Genomic DNA, 19,405 nt, shown 5'->3' on the forward strand with positions numbered 1-19,405 from the left:
ACAGGAAAGTCCTTTCCAAATTCAGAGACAAAGGAAAACTCAAATTTCAGCTCCTGGGACTTCTCTTAAGACAACCTTTGGTTTCCACCCCTGTCATCTGGAAGGCTCACTCAGCCTCCGCCCTGCCAGCCAGCTCCTGGGGGAGAATGCTAATTTCAATCACTCTGCACTAAAAATCTTGCTGCAAAAACAAAGAAATGTCCTACAGGTGGAACATTCAACATGCCCATTTGGCAACACAGGAACCATGTTTACCAGTGAAGACAATCTACCCCTGGCTTGCCCCTTGAACTTCTGCTGGTCAGGCAGCTAATTACATTCATGGACCAAGAGCAGGGAATGTGTGGGGGCTGCAGAGAAGCTGCTCCAGCTGTGGCCGCAAAGCCAGCTCCGCAAAGAGCAAAGAGGAAGCAGGTGCAAGTAGCATAAATAGCACCAGCTCTGTTCTGAAACTTCTTCCCCCAAGCCGGCCTGTTCCACACCCAGGGACCATACCATCTCCAATGCCCCTTCAGGTTCATCTCTCTTTTGTCTAAGTTGCTCAAGTTCATTTTATTCTTTCCCAACAGCAAACAGGTAGAGCAATTGTAGATTATGGCATACAGCAACAAGAAAATGGAGACTCTAAGGGCAGGGGACAGTTTAGAAGCAGCCCTCTTGGTGTTGACTTAGACATAAAGGTGCCCGGTGGCTGTCAGCACCGGAGCCACCAGCAGCATGGTCAGCTCTGATAAGGTTGTCCCATCATTTCTGTTACTGTTACACAGGTCCTTTTGGCAGCACTCATACTTTAATGAGTTCTCCTGTAATCTCTCAGAAATGAATTCAAAATTGCAATCCTGGAATCGCCAGCACCGTCTGTAGATTCGTGGTCCTGGAAGAGACAGACATACAGAGTAAGAAAGCATGTGGGTCAAGGTTTGCACCTGCCTTCGCATTCTCAGTTCCACTTCTTAGATCTTACACAAAGGAAACAGAATCCTCCGCCCAGGATCGTCCGCCCAGGTTCTATAGTACGGAGGGACATAAGTAAATGCTGATTGACTTCAACGTGGACTTTCCCTACAACCAAAATCGCATCAAAGCCGGTCTGGGTTGTGTGTGTGTGTGTGTGTGTGTGTGTGTAGGGAGGGGACAACAACAGACTTACACTATTGATGCACAGGGAAATTTTGTGTCTTAGAATTTACCTTTGAAATCATTTGCAAAACAGGTAAAGACAAATCCTCAGAAACTGTACTGTAGTACTATGTGTACAGCAAGAAACTGAGAAAATGTTCTGCTAATTCAGGTGTTTACAGGCCCACTGCAGCAGCTTAGTGGCTGAAGTCCTTCCCCTGCATGTGCCAGGATCCTATCCGGGTACCGGTTTGTATCCCAGCTGCTCCATTTCCCACCCAACTCCCTGCCTGTGGTCTAGGAAAGCAATCGAGAACGTCCCAAAGCCTTGGGACCCTGCACCTGTGTGGGAGACCCAGAAGAAGCTCCTGGTTCCTGGCTTCAGATCAGCTCAGCTCTGGCCATTGCGGCTACTTGGGGAGTGAACCAACAGACAGATCTTTCTGCCTCCCTTTTTCTGTAAAATCTGACTTTTTTTTTTTAAGATTTATTTTTTATTAGAAAGTTAGATATACAGAGAGAAGGAGAGACAGAGAGGAAGATCTTCTGTCCAATGGTTCATTCCCCAAGTGGCCACAATGACCTGTGCTGAGCCGATCCAAAGCCAGGTGCCAGGAACTTCTTCCGGGTCTCCCACTCAGGTGCAGGGTCCCCAGGCTTTGAGCCATCCTCTACTGCTTTCCCAGGCCACAAGCAGGGAGCTGGATGGGAAGTGAAGCTGCCGGGATTAGAACTGGTGCCCACATGGGATCCCAGTGTTTATAAAGCGAGAACTTTAGCCACTAGGCTACCACTCTGGGCCCAAAATCTAACTTTCTAATAATAAATAAATAAATCTTACCAAAAAAAAAAAAAAGGCTAGGTAATTGTCCAAGATCCATCTAAAGAATTTTTTAGGGCCCGGCGGCATGGCCTAGCGGCTAAAGTCCTCACCTTGAATGCCCCGGGATCCCATATGGGCACTGGTTCTAATCCCAGCAGTTCCACTTCCCATCCAGCTCCCTGCTTGTGGCCTGGGAAAGCAGTTGAGGATGGCCCAAAGCTTTGGGACCCTGCACCCATGTGGGATCCGGGAAAAAGTTCCTGGCTCCTGACTGTGGATCGGTTCAGCTCTGGCTGTTGTGAATGATTGGGCAGTGAGTCATCGGACAGAGGAGCTTCTTCTCTGTCTCTCCTCCTCTCTGTATATCTGACTTTCCAATAAATAAATAAATCTTTGTTTAAAAAAATAAAAAGAATCTTTTAAATTTTTAAAAATATTTTTATTTGAATTTTGAATTATGTGGTACATTTTTGTATAGGCTGGGATTCTCTCCCAAACCCCCACTCCCCTGTCAGATTTTTCCCATTTTGTTACAATAGTATAGTCCTTCATAAGGAATCATGAAAGTTTTAAATTTTAATAAAGTCCAACTCATTTATATCTTCTGTATTGTTTGGATCTTAGATAAATTACCTAGCCTTGTTTTGTTTTGAAGATTGCAGCTGATGCAAGGTGAGGACTCTAGCCGCTAGGCAATCATGCCAGGCCCCAAATTTAAAACTTTTGTATTTCAACGGACACTAATGAAAAAATAAAAAGACAAATCATAGAATATGAGAACATTTTTTGCCAGACAAGAATTTAGTATCCAGAGCGTACAAAACTCTTGCAACTCCACAATAAGCCAAGTTGCCCTCATTAAAAATGGCCAACAGGCCTTTATAGATACCTTTACAAAGAAGTTACATAAATGGGCAATAGTACGTGAAAAGACACTCAATGCCATTGCTCATTAGAAAAATGCAAATCAAAATTACAATGAGACATTTCTTCACACCTACTAGGACGGCTGAGGCCAAGAAAATGCGAAATAACAAGTGTTTCTCTCCGGAGGTGTCTTCCCTTTCCCCTGCCCTTCCCTGCTCACCTGGTCCCTTCGCAAAGAAACTTTTTTGTCTGCAACAAATTATTGCCTTTTTATTTTTATACTGAGCTGAGGAAAGAACCCACCGGGCATTCTTGGTAACATCTGTGTGCCAACTGCATGCCCAATATCGGGGCTATACAGTTGCCAGCAGATGTGCTCCTCACCCTGAAAGAGTTTTTTTTAAATCTTACATAAAGAAAAATAACAGGGATGCTTGGTTCCCTTCTTATGACTCATAACTGATTTAGCTCATTCTGTTCCTGACTTGGAACAAAAGGCTTCTTAGCTTGAACTCCACGTGTAACTGCCCCCCAGAGTGGGCTCAAGTCCTAACTCCAAGCAGATGCTTCTGATAAGGTTCTGAGGCTTCTATTGAACAGGAAAGTGTACTGCTTTATGGAATACTAAGTACTGGAACCTGGGAAACATTTAAAGTCCCTAGAGATTTAACCAGAGAAGCCTAATTCTCTTGGGGAGAATAGATTACAGTTCATTAACACTGTTGTCAGCGAATCATTTCTGAATGTCTAACAGCATGCCAAGCACTTTCCTTGAATGAGCCTACTTGAAAAGCAACCTCAGGATGATGACCTTTTTCCCAAGCCAGCATCAGGATCACCCAAACAAAAGGACGTTCTTACAGGTTCTCTCTGTTTGGCATACCCTCTCCACTCTTTCTAAAGACTCAGCTGGCATCTACCTAAAGCAACAGCCTCCAATTGTGCTAAGCACCCTTAACTGTTTCCCACTTGGACTGTTACTGCAGCAACAGCCGCTCAGCACTGCCACTGGGAGCTAGTCCAGGACTCTACGTACATTTAATGTGGCTAAAAACCAGTGGTCCCCTAAGTGTGGCTGAAGCCCTGGGATTTATATCGGAGAGAAGAGAAATGTTTAAGACTCACATAACCTATATATATTTTTAATATTTATTCTATTTTTATTGGAAAAGCAGATATACAGAGAAGAGGAGAGACAGAGAGAAAAATCTTCCATCCATTGATTCACTCTCCAAGCAGCTGCAAAGGCCAGAGCTGAGCCAATTCAAAGCCAGGAGCCTCTTCCGAGTCTCCCATGTGGGTGCAGAGTCCCAAGGCTTTGGGCCATCCTCAACTGCTTTCCCAGACCACAAGTAGGGATCTGGATGGGAAGCAGGGCTGCCAGGATTAGAACTGGTGCCCATGTGGGATCCCAGCACATGCAAGGTGAGGAATTTAGCCACTAGGCTAAAACACCAGGCCTGGCCTATTTTGTTTTTAAATCTATTCCTTAAGAGTGAACTGCCATCCAGAGCGGCTGAACTTCTTTGCACTCCTGCCGCTGAGGAGTCTGAGTTCCTATGACTCTACCTCCTCTCTGGCAGTCCGGTGTCACTGTGCTGTGAATTTTGGCCACTGTTTTTTGGACACTGTAGATGTGTCTCATTGTACCTTTACGACATATAAGTTAACAATTCAGGTAAGAAACTACAGGATTCCAGAGCTGGGAAAAAAATCTCAGGTCTGATTAACTTCCTTCCCCTCCCAGATCTCACTATCCATCACGCACATCAGCACATCACACAGGAGAAACACACAAGGATGGGAAGAACCAGCCAGGGGCAAGGCAGAGGGCAGAGTCCTTAAATGCTCCTGTGACAATCATTCCATTCCTCGCCTTGTTCTCTCATTTGGAAGTTGGAAGTGGGAGGTCTCAGACAAGCAGGTGGTCAATGTGACAAACCAGGCCTTCAGCATTTGCATAGGATGACTGGTGGCCAGATGCTTGCAGAGTGAATGACACTGTTCTCTGCAAGGGCAACAATGTGCATTCCCCATCAACAGTGGGTCAGCAGGGTCCTGCAGGAGGACAGAGGGACGGCCCCCCACCAGTACAAGGGCTTTGCCCACAAACCAAATGTTACCAGGAATTCAAGTCCAGATTCTCAGATACGCCTTATTTTGTACACAGCTTAATGCGACTTTGTTTTTATTTATGGAGGAATTTGTCCTTTCTGGGAAAAATCAACCTTTTGTTTTTTGTAGGTTTTTCTGAACTTGGGCATCTCCCAAGCCTTCTACAAGTTCATCTGCCGCGTGCCCCCAACCTTGGTGTGGACACTGGGAGAGTTCGTGGTGCATAGTACAGGAGAGTTTTTACCTGAGATGGGAAGCCTGGGGGGTTTCACTTGTACACTGAGCTTGCCCTGCGATTGTCACTCCTCGTCACCATCCTGACACACACCGATGCAGCTCAGAACTGCATCAAGGCAGCAGGGAGCGCGTTTTCACTTTCTTCCCTATCATTTCCTAAATTCTGTTCTAACGTGGTTCACAGAGGTGCAGATTCCTCAGGCCTGCCAACATGGAAAACGCAGCTCTCCCCTCTGGCACCCCCATTCATGAGCACCTTGTGTTTTGGGACCCCTGAGCCTTTGGACCTCCTGTCACTTCTCTCAGGATCATCTGTGCCTTTTTTTGGTCCTCCTGGGCGCTGTTTGTCCTGTGAGCTCAGCTAGAGTCCCGCTCAGGACCCTGGGTACCCTGCATGGATCCCACGCAGCAAGAGCCATAGGTTACCTGGGACAGCCACACAGGCCTTTGTCCTAACTGACACCCGTGACCTGTCTTCCCATCTGCATGCCCAGGTCCCCAGGCTCTGGCACACAGGAGGTGCTTAAAAGTGTGGGAGGGTGGTGGTGGTGTGCTACTGCAAATCAGGTTGCCCAGTTCAGATCCTGAGTGTGTTACTTGACCTCAGCCCATTGCTTTAAGCTGTCTCTGCCTCCTCAAAGTTCAAGTGGGAGTAAGTGGCAACTAAGAAACATTAAATTCGTGTCCAATAACCTAACTGGTCCTGAGGAATGACAGCTGTTGTTTGTTGGACACCAGTCCACTGAGTGCGAGAATGGCAGTCTTCTCCACACTTTCCTCAAGCCATTGGACTTGAGACACAGCAAAGGGGAGAGGTGCTTACCACTGGTGGAATTGAGACACGCATCGAGGTTGGGTGTACAGTTGACGATTGTGGAACAGTTAGGGGACGGGGATTCACAATGGTAACACTTCAGTGTGCAATCTAGAATCAAGAAGAAAGGCTGTCAGGATCTGAGCAACCAAGCCCTGACCTGCTCCCTTGGCAGCAGAGCAGAAGCCAGCATCTCCAAGACTCCAAGAAGTGGCCACGGACAGCAGCCCATGCGGAGCTTCCAGCTCCACACATACCTGGACTGGTTAGAGATTTCTAAGCCTCCACTATTGTCCCAGCAACATTTTCTGGACCTTGATGATACAGTTGTAAAGGGAATATCCACATTTCAAAATCCACTAATGGAGTAACGAAGACATTTCCTCCTAATGATTGCTTGGTAATGTGTTGATGTATTCATTGAAAGGAAAACATCAAGACAATGAAGTAAGTGAAATCCATGAGAGCTTGCCCAGCAACGAACATGCAAAACAAGCTGATTCCCACGAGGACTAATAATAATAATCAGTACCCAGTAGTCGTTGTTTGTGTGGAAAGACATTTTAAATAATGAAATACAGCAAATCTCATTACATATCAGTATTAGAATATGGACACCTGCAGCTGATTTGACATGGAGCATCCAGTTAAAACACCAATTAAGCAAAATTTTTTATCCCCTGAAAAAAGAATTGTGGTTCTTAATAATAGAATGTATATATTTGTGCTTAATTATTACATTGTGAAATTTTTTAAAGATATATTTTTCGTGAAAAGGCAGATTTACAGAGAGAAGGAAAAACAGAGAGAAAGATCTTCTATCTACTGGGTCACTCCCCAAATGGCTGTAACGGCTGGAGCTGAGCCAATCCAAAGCCAGGAGCCTCCTCTGGGTCTCCCACGTGGGTGCAGGGGCCCAAGGACTTGAGCCATCCTCTGCTGCTCCACCAGGCCAGCAGCAAGGAGCTGGATTAGAAGTGGAGCAGCCAGGACACGAACTGGCTAATTTTGGCACCACAAGGTGAAGGACCAGCCTGTTGAGCCACCATGCTGGCTTCTACATTGTGAATTTTGTTGACTGAAAACTCAGAGAAATTTGTTTTCTCTCATTACTTATATAAGAATCTACGTTTTGTAGATACACAAATCCTTGGTTTAAACCCAAGCTGTTACTCAGTCCTCACAGATGATGTTCTGTGAGGGGTGGGAGTTGTGGTGCAAAGGGTTAAGCCACCACCTGGCATCTCCAAGTGCCTGGGTTTGAGACCCTCCTCCACTTGTAATCCTGCTTAGCTTCCTGCCAATGTGCCCTTTAGGAGCCAGCAGATGATGGCTCCAGGCCCTTGGGGAGTTCCTGGCTTTGGCCTGCCTCGGTTGCTGCTGCGTGCATGTGGGGAGTGAATCAGCGAACAGATTTCTCTCACTCCCATTCAATACATACAATTAAATAAATAAAATTGGCGCCCTCTGAGGTAAGACATCATCACTGAGCTGTCTGTCCCCTGCTCAGGTACTGTCGCTGAGCCAGCAGCTGACTCCTCTGACCCCTGACACATTAGTGTTTTTGTAGCATGTTTGTTAACTTCATGTTGATGAAAATTCACTACTTTCCCCCTGGTGTGGACTGTGCTCACTGGTTCTGTATTTTAGGGGATATGTCATGGAAGTGTGACGGGGACTGATACGTTCAGATATGGAGACAAAGTGTTGTATGTCTCTGTGAGTACAGACCAAAGATGGACTCCCAGTGAAAGAACTCAAAGTATCCTAACAGTGAGACAATGGACTCCCAGACATTGTCCATGCCTGCATTGTCGGGAAACACTTCAATAACAGCATGGCAGACTTACGATGGTTCACGAAGAACACCTATTATAAAACTAGAGGGGAAATCACTGGGGTGGGTGGGTGGAGAGGGACCTTGGGGAAGGGCACAGGTAACCCCAGAGCCTATGGAACTGTATCATAAAACAAAATAAAATATCTTTAAATGTGAAAAAAGAAGAAGAAGAAAAAAGCAGCTGACACCTTTAACCCCTGGGGGCGAGAGGAAGCAGCTTACTGCTTTAACCCCCGGGGCAGGGGCAGCTGCAGCCCAGCAGAGGTCATTAAGCAATCAGAAGCAACAGGCTCCAGCTCCCTAACTGAGAAAACCACTACTGGGCCCCATCAAATTCTTAGGACTTTGTCAGGTTTTGCTACCATTTTTCTTTTTCTGTCTTTCTAACAACAGTGAGAAAAAGAGGAGTTGGGATTCATGCCTGTGATGGAGAAAGGCTGAGAAAGGCTGGAGGGGGCCTTGCTGCTGCGTGGAGCTCTGCTTTTCTGCGGTGCATCCTGGGGGCTGCGCTGCGCTGTGCTTGGCAGCAGCTACCCGTGTGGAAGACATTTCCAAAGATGAGACATGAAATCTCATGCAAGAACACGGTAGCTAAAGCAGGCATGGGTCTGGGGAGTCCAAGGGCTGGCCCCTGGTTCTAACACCACAGCCTGGGCTTTTCACCTGGTAAACAGGGCTCCACACAAGTCCCACAGCAAGCAGGTGCACACATCCTGAGCATGGACAGTGGTTAAGCTCTCTCTAGAATCTTCAAGAAAATGGGCAACAGTAGCCTCTCCCACAGCGGGGAAGGCTGTTGGAAGACAGGCTTTGTTTAGTACAGCTAGCCTCTGGCCTCTGCAACAGGTAGCAACCCCACAGATTCTTTCTGTTCACGGTCCTGCTGCTTCCCTTCTCGCTGCTCCCTATTGTCCTCAGGCACACACCCAAAAAATAAACAAACTACAAAAGTGACCGAAAAGTTGTACTGACCTGACTAGGGCAGAAAATCCCATGGCTGAGCCTCAGGGTGGCTTCCTCCAGGATCCAAGGGAAGGGTAGCCCAGGAGATGGCCAGGAGTTAGTGAAAACCAGGCACCCTGGGGTCAGACTGCCTGGGGCCAGACTGCCTGGGGCCATATTGGGGGATCTCACTTCTCAGGAACTAATCAATTTCTCTGGGCCTCAACCCTGTTACCTGCTGGGTTGCTCAGTGTTAGTGACTGGCACACAGTACTGAGAGCCTCAGCTGCCACTGGCCATCACTGTGGCTGCCATCACCACTGTCAGCACAGCACAGGGGAAGTCTCAGAGCTGAAGGGGCTAAGTGAGCAAGCTGCGTAGCCCTGGACAATACCCTAAGGACGGTATCCACTGGTAAGAAGGGTGACCTTTAACCTGCTGATTGCCCTATGTTCTTGGCATAAAGCGGCCCTCTTTCCCCAAATCAGGGTAAGACCCCAAAGTATGAAGGTGCTGTCACATGACCTTGGGCTTCTACCAGCAGAGGGCAAAAGAGCCAAAGCTGGGTCCACTAGAGCAATGGGGCAGCAACAGAGACGGGCTTGGTGTTCCTGAGGTCACCCTGGCCTGAGGCAGCCCATGTGCCCTTGGGTCACAGTCTAGGGCCTCAGGGTCACTCACCTGAACTGTAGAAGACGGCCAGCAGGAACAGGAACCTGAACAGGACAAGCGGAGCTCTGCTAGCCATTGTGAACATCCACAGTCCCTGGAGGAAGGACAAGACAGGCTGTGATGAGGTGAGCAAGGGCTGCCAGCTTCGAAGCGGACAGCTGCAAGGCCAAGGTAGGTCCAGGAAGTGTCAAGATGGAGTCAGCTGACAGAGAGATCACAGGAAACCCATAGGCCAGCCATCTGTACTGCTAGGGGGGTGTTGTGCTCAGACTTTGAGATCCCCAGAAAATCATCAGGGGTCTGAAGTAGATGCAAGCACAAAAGGGCAGTTTATTCAGACTGGCCTAGGCTCCTAGCCGTGACCCCAGCCCAGCAAGGCTGCGGGAGGGATGGCAGCAGCCAAGGCTGCAGCAGAAGGACCACAAGAAATAAAGGGGCGAGGTTGAACAGCACGGGGTTTTTATGCACTTCAGGCCAATTCCTCACAATTATTGGTCAGTTTAACTGTTAACTTAAAAAGAGCAAGTTGGCAGGCTTCTATTGGTGGGTTTGAAGCAAGCAACTTTCAAATAATACAAACTGGTGAGCTATAGGGCCATGAGTAATTCTTATCTAACAAGCACACCTGGGGTCTCCTTCCTGAGGAGTGCTCTGCCTACGTGACCTGCCAGGTGTCACATAGACTGTCAGGAGTTCACGCAGCTCCTCAGCCAAGCAAGTAAAAACACTTAAGTTTTTCAGGGGGCAACTATGGGGGGGGGGGGAAGCTCATTGAGCCCGGAGCCTGGAAGGGCCCTCCCGTGCCCAGGCTGTCACCTACAGCCCCTAAGGACCCCTGAACGAACTGTCCTGACAGGTGCCAGTGTTCATGAGTATGAAGTGGCAGAAACAGCACTATGGTTCCCAACAGGAACGCTTGTGAATACAAAGAGCATCTGTCAGCTGCACTCAGCTGGCACCCAGCTGAGCCTCTGGCTGAGTAGGAGGCCCTTCTTGGGCCAGCCACTAAGTGGTTTTGTGAAAGGGTGCAACCCCTTCATTAACTAGCACCTGCTTGCCAAGTAAATTGACAGCACGGTTCTGCGCCCTGCCTCCTGTGCCTTGTCTACCTCCGCACCATTCAAGTTCACTCAAGAGGTTCCTTGCCCTCCTGATTCCTGCCTTTCAGGTTAATTGACAGTGGCTCCACTCTGCCTCCCACTGTGCCACATTAGGTTAATGAGCTACAGGAAAACTGGCAGCTCCCTTCTGGACTTCCACCACTTTGTTAATGGAATGCATGGAAACTTTGTACTGCACGGCTTTCAAGTTGATTGGAGAATGAGAGCTTAAAAGCCACTGACTTTGGCAGCCCGGTGCATTGGTTCCTGGAGTGTAGTGGGAGCTGATGTCATCAGCTTAGCCAATAAAGACTCCTAACATCCTACACTTGTGTCTGGTGTGATCTCTCACACTCTGCAACAGAATGCCCCAGATGGGTGATTTGGGGGGCTATGCCAGCACACAGTCGGAAGCATGACAGGTGGTGAAAGCTCAGGACACTCACAACTCTCCCTCCCATCCTCGTCGTTCTTCTTGAAGTGGGGGAGTGATTCTAGGTAACCTGATGGCAAGCGCTCACTTTCACAACGTCTCCTTAGTTTAGCACCATGCATGAGGTGGTAATGTGTGAGGAGTCAGACTGGGAAAAGCAGGCAGCTACCAGAAAAGCCCGGTGGGTTCTTTCCTCAGCTTAGTCTAGAAATAAAAAGCCAGGAATCTGTTGCAGACAGCAAAGTTTCTTTGCGAAGGGACCAGGTTAGCAGGAAGGAAGAGGGAAGGGAAAGCACCTCCGGAGAGAAAGCCAGGAGGTGGGGTGCCTCTCGAAAGGGGAGAGAGACACCAAAGGGGTCTTTGGAAGGGTCTTGGGATTTTAAGCATTCCCTGACCCCTCCTGGTTGGGCGGGAACCTACAGGTAAGATGTTCCCCATTGGTGGTCTCTTAATCAGGAAATTGGTGGGCAATGCTGCTGTGACCTAGACCTCAGCAGGCCTGGATGGTCTCAGTTTAACATCTTTTTCTTTTTTTTTTTTAAAGATTTATTTTTATTATTTTTTTATTGGAAAGGCGGATATACAGAGAGGAGAGACAGAGAGGAAGATCTTCCGTCCGATGATTCACTCCCTAAGTGAGCGCAACGGCCGATACTATGCGGATCCGAAGCCAGGAGTCTCCTCCGAGTCTCCCACGCGGGTGCAGGGTCCCAAAATCTGGGCCGTCCTCGACTGCTTTCTCGGGCCACAGGCAGGGAGCTGGAAGGGAAGCGGGGCTGCCGGGACTAGAACCGGCGCCCATATGGGATCCCGGGCATGCAAGGCGAGGACCTCAACCACTGCGCCACCGCGCCGGGCCCTCAGTTTAACATCTTAAGCCTCCTGCTGGGGCTGTTTTACAAACCAGCCGCTCCATTTCTTATCCAGGTTCCCTGTTTATGGCCCAGGAAAGCAGAAAATGGCCCAAGTCCTTGGGCCCCTGCATCCACATGGGAGACCCAGAAGAAGCTTCTGGCTCCAAGCTTCAGACTGGCTTAGCTCTGGTCATTGAGGCCATTCAGAGAGCAAACCAGTGGATGGAAGAGCGTTCTTTCTGTGTCTCTCTTCTCGCTATAACTCTTTCAAGTAAAGATAAACAAATCTTCAAAAACACAGTGTCCCCCTCCCCCCACTGTCCCCGACATCTGCAAGTCTCCTAAGCTTCTCCTGAAATAGGGAGATGGGAGCTCTCCATGACCCAGGGTACCCCTCCAGCAAGGACAGATGTCAGGCGACCAGAGCTCCTGGGGTGTTTGCCACAGCTGTTGCGAGTTCCCTGAGGTCCTCTGCATCTGGCTGATGAAGCAGGCAGGGAGACTGGCAAGAAGAAAAAGTCAAAGACTGGCTTCTGAAACTCAGCTGCTAATCGATCCGCCCCTGGGGAAAGCAGCCACCCTCCACACATCAGAAACCCAGGCTTACTGGGCCATTCCTCCTGAGTAAGGTCCCAGTAGCTTCTCTCTGGCATTTGTAGAAGCTCCAGCCTGCTCCTGCCCACCCCCGCTCGCTCTAGCCAGCCAGGGAGCTCTAGCAGCCCCGCGTTTGGCTTCCCACACTCACTCTCATGCAGCCTCAAGGATGCAGTGGAAGGCTTGAGTGTGTAAGAGCGCAAGAGGAAGAGGATGCTGACTGAGAGCCCCAGGCCGGAAGGGCAGCTCTTTCCATAAGTTGAAAAGGGCTGTTACGTCAGCTTTTGCGGTGGGAGAGAACCTCGTGTTAGCCCCAAGAAACTTCCCTTGGAATGTCCATGATGTCCGTAACACTGATATTGCACACACAGGGTCCTGACACAGAACTACTCTGAGACAAAATGCATCAGAAGAACTGGCCTGCTACGCAAGCGAGGCCAGCCCTGTGAGCAGGCCTTCAGGTCGGGCACAGTAGCTTCTGAACAGCTCTTGAATTGTTCTGCTTCTGCCATGCATTGCTACAATCCTCTGACCTCCACACCCAGCAAACCTGCAGAGGGACGCGCGTGCATATTTCCCAGCCCAATCTGCACTTGAAAAACAGCAGCCAGAAGGAAGAAGCATTTGGGCAAGGCAGGTCAAGGGCAGGGATGGGGTGTGGGGGTGAAGGATGAGGAGCCTAGATAAGCACTGGGGGTTGGATGAGTAGGGGAGATAGCGGGTTCCTTGCCCAAGGTGGCCTGCGGCTATAATCTGGGTGGAATTGGGAGTGTCTAGTGTCAGCTTCAGGGTAGAAGATTGACTTGGCGTTGCTGGGGCTGGTTTTATGTTAGGGCTGTAGGGGAGCAGGAGGGCACGAAGGCAGGACCCAGCTGCTGGGAGCACAAGACTGGGCTTTGTTCATCACTCCCCAAATCTGAACAACATGAGATTTTTGTGGCGCGTGGGGAGGAGGGAGGCTGAATGGGAAACAGCAGACTCTTAAGGCTATTTTAGAGATGTCTCAAAATGTTGCCAATAACTAATGCTCACGAAGCAGGATTATTTGATTTTCCCTGTTTATGATCCTTTATTCTTTTACCACTTTCCCCTCAAATATTATTTAACAAACTCAATATTACTTTTGTGTTATTTTCTTTTTTTTTAAGATTTCCTTTTTATTGCAAAGTCAGATATACAGAGAGGAGGACAGACAGAGAGGAAGATCTCGCATCTGATAATTAACTTCCCAAGCAGATGCACCAGATAGAGCTGAGCCAATCAGAAGCTAGGAGCCCAGAGCCACTTCTGGGTCTCCCACGTGGCTGCAGGGTCCCAAGGCTTTGGGCCATCTTTGACTGCTTTCCCAGGCCACAGGCAGGGAGCTTAAAGGGAGGTGCAGCTACTGAGATTAGAACCGGTGCCTATATGGGATCCCAGCGTGTGCAAGGCAAGGACTTTAGCTGCTAGACTAATGTGCCTGGGCCAGTATTACTCTTACAATCAGAAATATCAGGTAAATCAACACATTGCTAACGTTTCTTATTTTCAACATATCACTGATCTTTCAGTAAGTCATTTTCAGAAATTCAAAATTAAGACTCAACCTTATGGCTTAAAACTTGTCCCTAAACTAAAACATACTCCTCTGTCAAGAACAATGTCCACAGCTGAAGGTGAACAGGATGGGGCTGAAACAAAAGACACTCAAAAGCTATCAACAACCCTCTTTTTCTATACATGTCAGGACTCATTAATACAGTGGGTTTGTGGGGCTGGCATTGTGGCACAGTGAGTTAAGCTGCTACCTGTGATGCTGGAGCCCCACGTGAGCATCGGTTCAGATCCCAACTTTCTGTTGATGTACCTGGGAAAACCGCAGGCCCACTTGGGTGGAGTTCCAGGCTTCTGGCTTTGACCTATCTGTCTGTCACTCTGCCTTTTAGATAAATAAGCAAGTCTTGAAATACACACAGCATCGTCATTTTAAAAAAGAAGAAACGGTAGGCTCGTTCCTAGGACTGCTCCAACACACTGCTCCTGCGCAGATCTCCAGTTCCTCCAAAGAACACAGTGCCGTTAGTCACCAGGAAGGCGGGCAGTGACAAGCCCGTCTCCTTGGAGGGTGGACTGCATTACTCACAACAGCCAGAAGCCACTCAGAGTAAGAGGAGAGAGCTTGCCGGAAAGTGTCATCTAGGCTTACAAAAACTCAGCCAGGCTTTTGCAGAAAGAATAGGTTTTCCTGAATGTCTCCTAAATTGACTCAAAAGTGCAGTAGCCTAGCGACTAAAGTCCTTGCCTTGCTCACTGCCGGGATCCCATATAGGTGCCAGTTCTAATCCTGACTGCTTCACTTCCCATCCAGCTCCCTGCCTGTGGCCTGAGAAAGCAGTCAAGGATGGCCCAAAGCTTTGGGACCCTGCACCTGTGTGGGAGACCTGGAGGAAGAAGCTCCTGTCTTCGGATCGGCTCAGCTCCGGCCATTGCGACCACTTGGGAAGTGAATCAGCAGATGGAGAATCTTTCTGTAGATCTGACTTCTCAATAAAAATGGATAAATCTTTTAAATAAATGAATACTTTAATGAAGTCCCTGGGGAGTCCCACTTCCTATTATGGAGTGCTGGTACAGTCCCCAGCTACCTGGTTTCTAATCCAACTTCCTGGTAATGCACTTAGGAGGCTAAGATGATGGCTCAAGAACCCCGGGCAGAGCGCTAGGTCCCTAGCTTCAGCCTGGTCCGGCCGCAGCTCCTGCAGACATTTGGGGACATGAACCAATGGATGGAAGATCTTCCCTCTGCTACCCCATCATTCTGCCTTTTAAAACAAACAAGCAATTAAGTAAATACACTCCTTTTAAACAGTCTCTAAATAGGCCCTTCATATAGGAATAAGTAAATAGTCAAGGTTATCCACACATTATTTCAAATAACAAAAACAGAGTACCCTATTTAGAAGAGCTGCCACCTCCTTATTTCAGGATGGATTCAGGGAGGTAGGGGTAGGAAGGGGAGACTTCTTACACCTGCTACTTACACCAAACTTCCCTGTGTCTTCATTTCCTTATTGGCCCATGGGAGGGCTTGAGACATTTCCATATCAAGTTGCTAGACTCTGCCTCCATTCCTTGCTTAGCAGGTTCAGGCTCTACCTCTGACCTCCCAGTCATTTCTACCACAATCTGGATGAGCAGATGGCAGACACAAGGCTACAATGACTACCGAATCACTGCGATTTAGCTCTCATGATCCTTGCATTCCTGGGGAAGCAACTCCAAGAGGCTTAAAGGCACTATTGGTTCTCCCACCCCCACCCCCTATGGTAACAATTCAAAAGTTCTGGTGCTGGCCTGAGAACGTGCATTCCTAGCATTCTCAGCATGCACTAAGAACCACTGCCTTGGTCGGTGACCTGGCCCAAGGGCAACACTACCTTACCAAGGGTTGCAAGCATCTCTTCCAAAGGGTTGTAAAAGAAGCTGTTGGTTCTGATTAAATAGTCAGGAGCCACTTCTGTTTTTAACAGCTCATGTGACGACATCACTGGGTGCACTCCCTCAGGGACGTCCTAGTTCCCGTTTGCCTCCATGTAGAGGGCAACCAGCCAGTTGCTGCGCAAGGTGTTCTTGCCACAGCAACAGTAAGTAATACAACACTGCAATCAAGTACAGCTCACCTCTGCCTCCTGTTGAGAAGGACAACTGTGGAAGGCAGAACAGGGCCATGCCCTCATCCCACCTCCGAGTGCCTGGGTTCCCAGGTCTGCTCTGAGTTCTACTTCCTATTGACGGTACACGATGGAAGACAGTGGGAGGAAGCCAAGTACTGGAGGCCCTGCCACTCCCGTGGGAGACAGGGTTTCTGACCTGTCACAGGCAGCTGAGGGGAGAATCAGTGGATTGGGTGCTTGGGCATGTTTCCTGCTTCTCAAATAAACGGTAGTAACAATTTCGAGATACTAATGTAAATCCTACTGCAGTCTCAGATCTGAATAGGCCTAACAGCCCTTAAATCCAGTCCCGAGAGCTGAGCTATGAAGCCCTGTGCAGGTGGACTGCTTGTGAATTCAACTTAAGAAATACAATAAGCTGAAGAGGCAAGCAGAGCAGACTGTGCACCGGCAGTGTGTGCACGAGGGGTGCAGCTGCCTGACACCATGGTTCCTCCTCCTGGCAGCCCAGGGCTGAGGGAGTGCAAGCCCTGATACATCCTCAAAAATAAGACCTCAGGAGTGGGTGTTTGGCCTGTGGTTAAGGGACTGCCTGGGACTCCTCCAGGCCATGTACGTGCCTGGGCCTGAGCTGCAGCTTCCTCCCGCCTGCTGACATGCACCCTGGGAGGCAGTGGGTGACGGCTCTAGTAGTTGGGTCCCTGGCACTTGCTTGGGAAGCATGGACTGAATTACAGGCTCCTGAACCCAGGACTGTTAGGAGCTCAGTGTGAAGCACGAAGCAGCAAGACACCAGCTCCTCATCTCTCTGCCTTTAAAAAAACAAAACACAAATGTCAACGCCCCAACATGCTGATTTTCAAAACCTGGGGAGGAAATTACCTGTCCCAAGGCAACAGCAGAGTCTTGAAGCCATACTGCTCGAATCTTGATTCTATTCATCAGGGACTGGCAACACGCAAAGTGGCTTAACATCACCCAGTGCTGGCTGTGTTGGGACCCTGGCACTTGGAAGTCCGTGTCATCTGGACACACACAATGCCTGCTGCAGTCCAGGATTAAGGCTGCCCAAACCAAGGTCAGGCCATTCAAAGTGCTCATCGCATCAGAAGGCAGGGGCAGCAAACCATCACAATGGAAGGGCCCCTCCCTTGGATTGGCACCAGAAACAGCCAGCTACCTGCCACTTAACAGAGTGCCATGTCCTCTCTAGCAAAGCTGAGCAGCTGGTCGCCTTCCAGGGTGACAAGCCAGGCTGCAAGCTTCAGGAATGTTTGGTTTGCATCAGGTCAGAGGTCACCTCCCCTTTGCTCTACTGAAATCATTCTCAGGCTGCAAATGGCCACGTTTCAGCAAGTGCTGCTTTCCCTGCATACCAACATTTGGAGGTTTATGTGAGACTAAGCCCCCAGCCCTAGGTGGATGGAGACTTCAGCAGGCCCCTGGCTCCAGCACACATACGCGCACAAACACATACACACACCTTTCCCTTTGACAACAAATCATCCCCCTACTCTGGAAGTCACAGTTATGGGAGCGGCCTCCTTCCCATCTCCAGGGACCTCCATTGTGAGAGCTTTGCAGGAACTGGGAGGCCGTGCTCAACCAGGCAAGACCTTATCCCTGGATCTCCCTTCCAGCAGGCTACCTCCTCCATTACAGAAAACAAGCTGGTTCCCAAGGCCAACCAATCAAAACAATAAAACAGGGTCAGCAGCTGCCCATGCACCTCTCAACCCCAAGTCCTTAAGAGAGGAACGGCCAGTCTCCTGGTTCTGTTCTGCACTCCACTGCTTTCTTTTACCATCCCCATTGGCAACAAGCCCTTAAACAAGTTTCAGGGGTGTGGTGTGACCGGCCTGCCTGGCTCCCACTGCAGCAGCATGAGTAATATACCCCCAGCGCAGAACCTGAAACCCGCTGATCCCAGGGAGCCTGGAATAGTAACAGTCATCACCCTTGTGTGCCTTACCTCGGGCAGGTGCCAGGCCCAACGCTCCAGCGATTTCAGGGAGTCCTCCCAATTTCCCTACAAAAACGAGCTGGGGTCCCACTTGGGAGAGGGCATCCTGTAAAGGCATGCCTAACTGCCTCCTCTTCCGGTCCAGTGCACCCCAGGAAGTAGCAACAGGTGCTAGTGCAAGTATTTGGGCCCCTGCAGCACAATCGTGGGAGACCCAGGTGGAACTCCAGGCTCCTGGCTCCCCCTTAGCCCAGCCCTGGCTCTTGTGGCTATTTGTGGGGGCGAGGCGGAGGAAGGGCGAACTAGTAGGTGATAAAGAAAATCTCTCTCTTCCTCTCAAATAAAAAACATTTTTTTTTTTTAAATTTAAAAACAAGAAAGAACATGACGAACACGCGGCATCAAGTGGAGCACCTGTGCCATCATGAAAACCACAGGCTGGTGTTTTGGCGACTGACCGATCGGGAGCCAGCATGCAGGGCGTGGCCCAAGCCAGCCCACGAAGCCCGTGACAGCCGCCTCGCAAAGGTCCCAGCGCACTTCCAGGCAAGAGGGGGCCAAGTTAACCCTTTTGCGCCTGGCGCGCCTTCTCCGAGTGCCGAGCTGCGCCCGAGGTGGAGGCGCGCACAACCCCCGAGCGCGGAGACCATCGCACCCTCCCCAGGTGATGAAAGTCACCGCGGAGCGGAGTGCTCCGGCCGAGATGGCCGCCCTCCGCTGAAGCACCAAGGCCTCGGGAGCCCGGGCGGCGTGAGGGCGCGCACAGGAGCGGACAGAGGAGCGCACGCAGCCCCGCAGCCCCGCAGCCCCGCAGCCCCGCAGCCCCCGGGAGCAGCACGCGCGGCTGCACCGTGCAGCGGGCCAGCGTTACCTGCCGGCGCCGGGGTCCCGCGTCTCCCCTCGGCGTGCAGCCTGGAGGGGGGTCTCCAGCGCCTCGCCGCTGTGGCTCCGCCTCCTCCCGGCGCGGGCCACACCCCCAGCGGCGTCCGGCTGGATCCCGGCTCCGGGCTGGATCCACCCAGACCCCCCACCTCAGGCTCCCGGCCGAGAACACCTTAAAACTCCCGGGAACGGAAAGTTCCTGGCACCCTGCAAATAAGGAACTACCCGCGGTTCCCTGGCCTGGTTACCCTTCGGCTGCTCCTTTTGTGGTTCTTGCATTCACCTACGGAGACTGTGTCCTGCCAGAGGAGTTGCCCAGGCTCCTCCATCAGAACCTCTCCCAGTGCCAGATCTCGCGCATACCGGTGGTTCCATGAGCCAGCCCTACTCAGTTCACCTCTTGTCCTAGAAGGAACAGTGGCCTTTCCTGACTGGCCTTCAACCCATTCTGGTCCTTACTGTTGGATGTTTCAGCCCAGCCAAGGCTCGTCCATACC

At 50.0% G+C, this 19,405-nt stretch overlaps 1 protein-coding gene across 2 annotated transcripts; it reads right to left on the reverse strand.

The window, feature by feature from the left end:
• Positions 1-533: 533 nt before the first annotated feature.
• Positions 534-18,975, reverse strand: CD59 (CD59 molecule (CD59 blood group)). 2 transcript variants are annotated; one of them, XM_040980066.1, is made up of 4 exons: positions 18,898-18,975; positions 9,439-9,523; positions 5,985-6,086; positions 534-874 (listed from the first exon to the last, which is right to left on the reverse strand). In XM_040980066.1, the coding sequence occupies exons 2-4, from the start codon at positions 9,512-9,514 to the stop codon at positions 669-671; spliced, it is 384 nt and encodes a 127-aa protein (XP_040836000.1). In that variant the 5' UTR covers positions 9,515-9,523; positions 18,898-18,975; the 3' UTR covers positions 534-668. The 2 variants fall into 2 exon arrangements, with proteins under 2 accessions (XP_040836000.1, XP_040835999.1); XM_040980065.1 differs by lacking the exon at positions 18,898-18,975 and adding an exon at positions 16,946-17,088.
• Positions 18,976-19,405: the final 430 nt, after the last annotated feature.

This window comes from Ochotona curzoniae, unplaced genomic scaffold (assembly GCF_017591425.1).
Source record: "Ochotona curzoniae isolate NIBS_2020 unplaced genomic scaffold, NIBS_Ocur_1.0 contig_3432, whole genome shotgun sequence".
NCBI classification, from domain to species: domain Eukaryota; kingdom Metazoa; phylum Chordata; class Mammalia; order Lagomorpha; family Ochotonidae; genus Ochotona; species Ochotona curzoniae.